Raw genomic sequence first — 9,955 nt, 5'->3', positions numbered from 1 at the left:
AAGCCATTGATTTCTAGATTGATTTTGATTTCTAGAGTGGCACAGTGGTTAAACATACAGCCTCAACACCCAGAGGTTTCGGGTTCAAATCCACACTGCTCCTTGTGACCCTGGGCAAGTCACTTATTCCCCCCCCCCCCCATTGTCCCAAGTACATTAGATAGTTTGTGAGCCCACCAGGACAGACAGGGAAAAATGCTTGAGTACCTGAATAAAATAATGTAAACCTTTCAGAACTCCTTTGGGAGAACAGTAGAGAAAAATAAATAAGATGCTATCAATAATAACAATTGCTACTGTTAACTTCTAGGTTGTCAACCCATGGAGATGGAGAACTCTACATTGATAAAAGAATTCATTCTTTTGGGACTGCCTCATGCCAAAGATATGACAATCCCTCTGTTCATACTGTTTCTATTCATGTATGTCTCTACCCTGCTATGGAATCTCATGATCTTGATAATAATTACAGGGGATTCTAGGCTTCATACCCCCATGTACTTTTTCCTCTTTAATCTAGCTTTATTAGATATTGGGCTTTCTTCTGTCACTGTCCCCAAGATGATTGCTAATTTCATGGCAGTGAGAAAAGTCATCTCATTCTCTGATTGTTTCACCCAACTATATTTCTATCATTTCTTTGGCAGTGCCGAGTGTTTTATCTGTACAGTCATGGCATATGATCGTTACATTGCAATATGTCATCCCTTGCGTTATAACAAGATCATGAATAAGAGATTCTGTCTCCAGATGTCTGCAGGAACATGGTTGACTGGCACCATCCATTCCATGATACACACAGGCCTAACTCTTCGGTTGCCCCTTTGTAAGTCCAACTTCATTGAATATTTCTTCTGCGACATCCCTCCAATATTGAAATTGGCTTGCTCCAGCACCTTCGTCAATGAAGCGATGATAACGATCGATATTGGAATTGCAGTCTCCGGATGTTTTCTACTTATCCTGATTTCTTATGGGTTCATTATTTTGGCCATTCTGAGGATTAGCAGTGCAGAAGGGAGGCGAAGGACCTTTTCCACTTGTGCCTCCCATCTCACTGTGGTCATCTTTTTATTTGGACCCATTTCAATAATCTATATGAGACCTCAATCTGTCCATTCAGTGGATGGAGCTGTTGCTGTGTTTAATACCATGGTTAGCCCCATGTTAAACCCTATCATTTATACTTTGAGAAATAAGGAAGTCAAATTAGCCCTTCAGAAACTGAGAGGGAGACCCATGATTTCAATAAATGCCTAAAATGTGGGTGACATTTTATTTCAAATGTAACAATTTAACCGTTCCACAATGAATTCTCTGATTTATGGAATGTCCCCATCTGTTGCTTCTATGGGAGTATTATATGTATGTATGTATTGATTGATTGATTGTATTTATCTAATGAATTTATATCCAGAGTGTTTCACATCAAATGATAAATTTGGTGGCATTGGCCTATGATACTATATTATTTGGCATGTCAATGAGGGCAAAAAGTCAAATATCTTCAAATAATAACAAGCTTTTAATTATAATGACAGATCTTTTTCACCTGTTTTCGGAGGAGGAAGCCTGGTCACATTTGCCGAGCTGCAACAAACTTTTGACCTACAGGCTAATATCGGTCACTATGTTCAGTCCCTCCCAGTGGCTGCCCTTATTGAAGTCTGCAGGGAGGCGCTTTCGGAACTCTTCAGCCTTTCAGCCCAACAGAGGATTCCTCTACGATTTCATATTGTGGAGATCCGGGATTGCCAACCAAGTACGAATCTGGATATATTAGCGACAGTGTGGGCTGAGGACTTGCATTGCCAGTTGACTGCTCAACAGTTACAACGGGTCCTGAAGAACATTCAGAAGGTGTCACCCAATATTACTCACTGGGAAATGCAATTGAAAATTGTTCTTAGACTTTACATTCCACCGGAACGTGCAGTCCGGATGGGGATTACTTAGTCGCATTCTTGCCCGAAATGCAATCAGGCTCACGCATCTTTGAGTCACATGTTTTGGGCCTGCCCCGCAATCCAACAGTTTTGGAGACATCTTGGCCTATATACCACATCGCTTTGGGGAAGGCGATGGCTTCCGCAACCGAGGGCGTTATTTGGATTTTATAATATAGCCTCGCCCAAACCCAGGGGAATGTCAGCATTTATCTCCAGAGCCCTATTGATGGGAAAAAAAGCCATCCTTACCAACTGGCTCTCCCGTGATCCCCCGTCATATGCACAATGGAGATCCCTAATGATAGTGCACGCAACACTGGAGAGACGCATGGTGGGAGACTTGACTCTTGGCCCGGGTCGCAAATTTTGTCAGGTGTGGGAGCACTTCTGGCAGGACCTCACACCGCGTGCTCGCAGTAAACTTTTGAATCTTTAAGATTTTATTCCCACTCTCAGCTTTTGGACTGGCCATGGATTCTTGGGGAGGGGAGGGGATGGGGGATGGGAGGGGAACTGATTATATTGTTGAAAATGTTATTTCCTGAATAGTACTACTGTTTGTATATGCTTCTTACTGCTGGAATAATAAAAATCATTTAAACATAATTATAATGACAGGGGTTGCCATTCAACAAATTACATGTAATTGGAAAAACTGGATTAGACTGAACTACTGTTTCTGGTGGAATTCGTTGTGTCATATACATAAAATGGAAAGAATATTAGCCACACAGAAAGGAAATTTTAGTAAATTTCAGAATGTTTGTGGGCCATTAACAGATTATTGTAATGAGTAGATAACATTTTTCCCGTAATAATACAATTGCAAATGAGGGGGTGGGGGTGGGGGGATTTTGATCTTTTATTAAATGTTTAGATTAGTAGAAAAGAATAAATTATATGATGTACGGGACTGCATATGATATGGTAGGGGTGGGAGTGAGGGGATTAAATTTCATTAATTTAAGTTGATTATGATAGAAAATCAAGTGATGTTTTTAAGTTCTGATGTCATTTCCTGATACACTTGATGTAAGTTGTAAAAATGAATAAAGAATTTGTAGAAATTTCATAAGTTTGAAGTGGAATAACTTATAGAACCAGTGGGGAATGAAGAAGACAGAATGACATAGGGAAATTCGATATTTAGAGAACCTAGTTTGAAGAAGAGAGGAATAATCTAATGGTTGACACAGTGGGATGACAACTGGGGAGGAGCCAGGTTCAGTTCCCACCGCAGTTCCTTATGACCTTAGCTAAGTCGCTTAACTCTCCAGTTTTGTAATTTATGCACACTGTTATAGAAAAATGGGGAGGGGGGATCCACACCTAATTTAGGAATGAGGATTTACATCTGGGTTCAGTTGTAAATCATCGCAAAGTTCTCAACTGCTTTCCTAAATTCTGAGCATTATTTTGTCACTGTAGCTGAAAAGAGCGTTATCTTATTTCATTACAAACAAAAATTCTCTGTTTTGACATTGTTTCATATCATTGATTGCTTCAGGGGTACTTTCCTTCCAAAGTTTGTGCGGGGTTTATTTGTATTAGCATTTTGTGAACCATATCCATGTCATTCTCTTCTTGGTTGGGCTCAGACCTTTTCAGCATTCCCTCATAGTGTGAAGAGTTTCAGTCTCTGGTACCAGAGCTGAGATTGTGATGTCATAATGCCTCATTCCACCAATAAGTGCCAACCTCATCAGTGATGTCACAATGGCTTGATTGTCCTAGACTTGGCTCGCTTTTATTACATAGAAGGAGGTGCTGACAGTTTCTCAGCCCAACCAACCAACTTCCTAAATTCTGAACATTATTTTGCCACTGTAGCTGAAAAGAATGTTATCTTATTTCATTAAGGGGGTCTTTTACTAAGGCGTGCTAGCAGATTTAGTGCACGCTAAATATTAGCACATGCTAAATGCTAATGTGCCCATTAGTAAAAGACCTCCTAAGTGTCAATTTTCAGAAATGAAATTTCATGTTTTGACATTGATTGAACAATATTCACATTATTCTCTTCTTGGTTGCCCTGAGAACCTTTCAACACCCCGTTGTATATTCCTATGGGTGTATTAGCGTGTAGTGCGCAGTAATTGTTAGCATGCACTCAAGTGGTAGGCACATGCGAAATCGGTCATCCCGAAGTGTTATTCTATAAAAAGCACCTAACTCAAAATTCAAAACTCAAAACTCACCTATTCTACGTACACAACCCCTGATACCCCGTCCCCCACTACTCCCACCCCCTCTTCAATGCACTGAAATCCCGTCCCTCTCCTTTACTGTATTATCCCTTCTCACTACCCTCAATAACCTATACTTCCCTTCTCCGGCTAACCTTAACGACATCATTCTTTGTCAATTGTTTATTATTGTTTGTGCACTATTTGTAACTCTGATATGTTTATAACTTTTGATAAATTGCTGTGAACCGCCTAGAACTCCCTGGCTATGGCGGTATACAAAAATAAAGTTATTATTATTATTATTATTATTAACTTTGAGTGTTGTTTATAGAATGCTTCAGCCCAGATCTTTCAGTTCCAATATCATCCCAAATAATTTTCAAATCGTCTTGTATTCTACACCAGATCCTATACGGAAGCTCAGCAACCCCGCTCATCCAATTATTCTTTAATGTTTGGTCGACATCAAAAATAATCCTTAACAGAATCCACCTAAATCTACCATCCACAAACAACCTCCACTACAAGCAAATTTTCCACTCTATGCTAACTTATCTGCGCTGCTCCTGACACTCATAGAGCGATATATCTATGGGAAGAGACCCATACCGACAAATTTAAAACAAACTTTAACACATTCTTATTTAAGGATGCTTATGATCTGTAACTCTCCCATTTAAGTAACAACGAAGGAAGAACATATCCCCCCTACTGTACTGACCTTATTTGTTCTATTATTCTATCACAAAATGTATTCCACCCCCCTTTCCCATACGTGTCAGTGTATTTTGTCAATGTCTATGTCATAGTTATGTCAACCTAATGATTTTAAAATGTTATATTCTATGGGGCTCATAATTGAAATGGAAACACATCTAAAAACTGGCCTAAATTGACACTTGGACAATCAGTAAGACAAGTCATCCAAATGCCAATAATCAAGCCGGGTTTTAGATGTATCTCAAAACGACTTAGGCCTTTTCAGAGCTGCTGTACGCCCAGAGCTAAAAGGAGTGTCTTAGGAGGAGTGGTGAGAGAGGGTTTTGGGCGGGATGTGGACAGACCTAGACTTAGTCGTACTGCAAGTATAACCGAAAGTTTAACGAGGCTGCCTAGCCAGAACTTATATGTAGCAATTTAGGCAATTGAAAACCAGGTCTAAGTTCCCAGAAGGTATCCAAAGTAACCAAATAACCACTGTAGAGACGTGGTACAGATCCCCACACACTCCCCCAGTGATCACTGACCCATCCCACCCCCACCGCCATAAAAATCGTAATAAAAACTTTACATACCTGCCTCCAGAATGCCTCCAGAACATCAGCACCTGGCATAGGAACACCTAGTAGATCAGCTCAGAGGTGGCTTATGTAGTCTGGGGCTATTGGGGTTGTAGACAGGTGGGTCTAGTTTGGGGGGCTCACCATGACCTATAAGAGAGTTGTGGTGAGATGTTTATATGGCACCCTTTTTGTGAAGTTCGCAGCAGTACCCTTAAAGGTGCCCCACTGCTGGGTTGCCATGTATGGGTGTCCAGTCCATCACTTTGTTGGCCCCTCTAGACATTTTTGACTTGGACAAATTTTTGGACGAGAATGGGGTATAACGATAGATAACTTAGTGGTCTGGCCGATCAAACTGCTGGACGTATAATTAGATGATTGTTGAAAGAAATAATATTTTGGACGTATTTTCAGGAATGGACTTTAGACACTGCTGACTTTGTGTGACTAGCGACAGGCCTAAAATGAACTAAGATGTTTCTTTTGATTATGCCCCTCCACATCTGTACACCACTTAGACAACCTTTTAAGTGGTATATCAAATTTTAAATAAAACTTGAAAAACTGTTTTTAGAACAATGGCCCTTAGGGGCTACTGCAGATTAATATCAAGGAGCAGTAACACACATAACTCTTTTTTCTACCCATGTTGGCATGTAACTAGGGGGCGCCGTTTTTCTGAAGGTGCCAAACTGGTCAGAGTGACAGGGTCCCTTCCTGCCTGAAGATTCCCCTAAACCACCACTGCTTTAAAAAGTAGCTCTTATAGAGGGGAGAGGGTTCTTGTGCCTAGGGGGAATCTACTGCTTGATGCTAATGCTGAGGAGTCTGGTGCCAGGGAGGAAGGGCTCAGGCTGGAGAGATCTGGGCATCTTCATCTAAAAGGAGCCTTGCCCTGCCAGCCTGGAAGCAACATGCTGTGACTTTATGGTCCAATGCTCCCAGGAGGCTGGAGTTATTTTAATGTGATTTTAGGACTCTAACGTGACTAAGGGCTAGATTCACTAAGGACACCGATCGTGTCCCGACCACTTTGCGACCCGATTTTCCTCTGACCCTATTCACTAACTGATCCGATTCATCCGACTTGATTCCTCTGACCACATTCATCCTCCGATCTGATCCACACATACAAATGAAGGGGGATGACATGCAAATACAGAGAGGCAGTGATTCACTAAAAAAAAATGAGGGACACTGACTGGGCTGGCTGATAGAAAAATAAGCGAATGCTGAGGACCAGTTGCTCAGGTCCTTTCTGACTGCCCTGCGCTCTGCCCCGATTCTCTGCCCTTGCCACCCTGATCAACACAACTTGATAAATCTCCCACCAACATCAAAAATATAATGCTTATCTATTAATCTTAATATCTTAATATTCTCACTAGTGACTGAGAGACATGGAGGGCCATTTGCATCTAAGTCCGACTTTAAACATTTCCCGCAAGTCAACCAAATGTTAGGGTAGAGAAATGTCCATTTTCAAAACTGCTGGACCTCTAAAGTTTTGGGCTTTACCTACTTTGATGACGACCAGGAAGTCCAACCAAGATGGCAAACTTTGTTCACCATTTTTGACCACAGAAATGTTCAAGTTCAAAACATCCTAAATTAGACAATTTGGACATGGGAGAAGCCAGCATTGTAATGGACTGGTCACACAGACATATCAACAGAGCAGTGAAGCACCTTAAGGGCACTGCTGTGAATTTCACATAAGTACATCTCACCATAATCTATAGTAACATAGTAAATGATGGCAGATAAAGACCCGAATGGTCCATCCAGTCTGCCCAACCATACACACTCTATAAATTAATCATTTAATTTAAATGCTACTTTTTCTTATATATTTCTGGGCCAGAAACCCAGAGTTCTGCCTGATAGTGTGCTTAGGTTCTATCTACTGGAGCCTCTATCAAAGCTCACTCCAGCCATCTAAACCATCCAAGCCATCCCCACCCTGTCCTCGACTGAATGGCCATATACGGAACACAGACTCTGCAAGCCTGCCCAATACTGGCATTTGTTCCTTCAATAGAAATCCTATTTTCAGAATAAGATATCCATAAGAACATAAGCCGTGCCTCTGCTGGGTCAGACCTGAGGTCCATCATGCCCAGAAGTCCGCCTACACGGCGGCCCATCAGGTCCAGGACCTGTATACTAGCTCTCTATCTATACCCTTCTATCCCCTTTTCCTTCAGAAAATTGTCCAATCCCTTCTTGAACTCCAATACCGTACCCTGTCCTATCACTCCTTCTGGAAGCGCGTTCCAGGTGTCCACCACCTGTTGGGTGAAGAACTTCCTAGCATTGGTTCTGAACCTGTCTCCTTTTAATTTTTCAGAATGCCCTTTCATGCTTGTAGTTGTTGAAAGTTTGAAGAATCTGTCCCTCTCCACTTTCTCTATGCCCTTCGTGATCTTATATGTCTCTATCATATCCCCTCTAAGTCTCCGCTTCTCCAGCGAAAAAAGCCCCAGTCTCTCTAATCTTTCAGCGTAAGAAAGGTTTTCCATACCTTTTATCAAATGCGTCGCTCTCTTCTGAACCCTCTCGAGTATCGCCATATCCTTCTTTAGGTACGGCAACCAATATTGGACGCACCATCGCCCGATACAACGGCAGGATAACTTCTTTCGTTCTGCTTGTAATACCCTTCTTGATTATTCCTAGCATTCTATTTGCTTTCCTAGCAGCCGCTGCGCATTGTGCTGATGGCTTCATTGTCATGTCCACTATTACCCCCAAGTCCCTTTCTTGGGAACTCTCACTCAATAACAGCCCTCCCATTGTGTAGCTGTACCTCGGGTTTTTGTTTCCTACGTGTAAGACTTTGCATTTCTCTACATTGAACTTCATCTGCCATCTCGTTGCCCACTTCCCTAGTTTGTTTAGGTCCCTTTGTAAATCTTCGCAGTCCTCTTTAGTCCTAGCCCCATTGAATAGCTTGGTGTCATCTGCAAATTTTATTACTTCGCTCTTCGTCCCCGTTTCTAGATCATTTATAAATACATTGAATAGGAGCGGTCCAAGCACCGACCCCTGCGGAACACCACTCGTGACCTTCCTCCAGTCCGAGTAGTGGCCCTTCACTCCTACCCTCTGCTTTCTGCCCGCCAACTAATTCCTGATCCATCTGTGTATGTCTCCTTCCACCCCATGGTTCTTTAGTTTCCGAAGTAGGCGTTCATGGAATACCTTGTCAAACGCTTTTTGGAAGTCTATGTATACAATGTCTATGGGGTCCCCTTTGTCCATCCGTTTGTTAATTCCTTCAAAGAAGTGCAATAAGTTCGTCAGGCACGATCTTCCCTTGCAAAAGCCATGTTGGCTTTTTTTCATAAGTTTATGCCTCTCTAGATGCTCCTTGATGCTATCTTTTATCAGCGCTTCCGCCATTTTCCCCAGAACCGAGGTCAGACTTACCGGTCTGTAGTTTCCCAGGTCACCTCTCGATCCCTTTTTAAAGATGGGCGTAACATTGGCTATTTTACAATCCTCCGGGATCACGCCTGTTTTCAGGGATAGATTACAAACCTGCTGTAGTAGTTCCGCTATTTCCTCCTTTAGTTCTTTCAATACTCTAGGGTGGATTCCGTCCGGGTCCGGCGATTTGTCAGATTTTAATTTTTCTATGTGCCTGTGTACGTCCTCAAGGCTTACTTCCATGGATGTTAATTTCTCTGCTTGGTCTCCTTTGAAGATTTGTTCAGGTTCCGGTATGTGTCTTCTTTTGTAAATACTGACAAAAAGAACATGTTTAGTTTTTCCGCCACTTCTTTCTCCACCTTCACCACTCCCTTCCTACCTCCGTCATCCAGCGGTCCCACCTCCTCCCTAGCCGGCTGCTTCCCTTTAACATATCTGAAGAACGGTTTGAAATTTTGTGCTTCCCTGGCTAGCCTCTCTTCATATTCTCTTTTTGCTTTTCTAACCACGAGATGACATTCTTTTTGATACTTCCTGTGTTCATTCCAGTTTCTCCTCGGTTTTGCCCTTTTTCCATTTCTTGAATGAATTATTCTTATCCCCTATCGCTTTCTTCACTTCTTTAGTTATCCACGCTGGGTCTTTTGTTCGGCTCTTTTTGCACCCTTTTCTGAATCTGGGGGTATACCGATTTTGCGCCTCGTTTACCGTGTCCTTGAATAAAGACCAGGCTTGCTCTACAGTCTGCCATTTCTTTGTGTTGTTCCTGAGTTTCTTCCTTACCATTACCTTCATTGCTTCATAGTTTCCTTTCTTGAAGTTAAAAGTTGTCGCTGTGGTTCTCTTTCCCTTTGGTATTCCTACTTCAACTTTGAACTTGATCATGTTATGATCGCTGTTTCCCAACGGTCCCACTACTTCCACGTCCTTTGCAGGTCCTCTTAGCCCATTAAGGATTAGATCCAGAGTGGCATTTCCTCTCGTTGGTTCTTTGACAAGCTGATCCATGAAGCAGTCCTGTATAGCTTCCAGGAATCTGGTCTCCCTAGCGCATTTTGAGTTTCCAAGACTCCAGTCTATTCCGAGATAGTTGAAGTCT

At 42.1% G+C, this 9,955-nt stretch overlaps 1 protein-coding gene across 1 annotated transcript; it reads left to right on the top strand.

Annotated features, from left to right (window-relative positions):
- Nucleotides 1–321: 321 nt before the first annotated feature.
- On the top strand, nt 322–1,260 carry LOC117350415 (olfactory receptor 10G7-like). The gene has a single exon (XM_033924694.1). The coding sequence runs from the start codon at nt 322–324 to the stop codon at nt 1,258–1,260; it is 939 nt and encodes a 312-aa protein (XP_033780585.1).
- The last annotated feature ends 8,695 nt before the right edge of the window (nt 1,261–9,955 follow it).

This window comes from Geotrypetes seraphini, chromosome 16 (genome assembly GCF_902459505.1).
Source record: "Geotrypetes seraphini chromosome 16, aGeoSer1.1, whole genome shotgun sequence".
NCBI lineage: Eukaryota > Metazoa > Chordata > Amphibia > Gymnophiona > Dermophiidae > Geotrypetes > Geotrypetes seraphini.
Note: the sequence above shows the minus strand (reverse complement) of the source record. Positions and strands in the feature narration are given on the sequence as shown.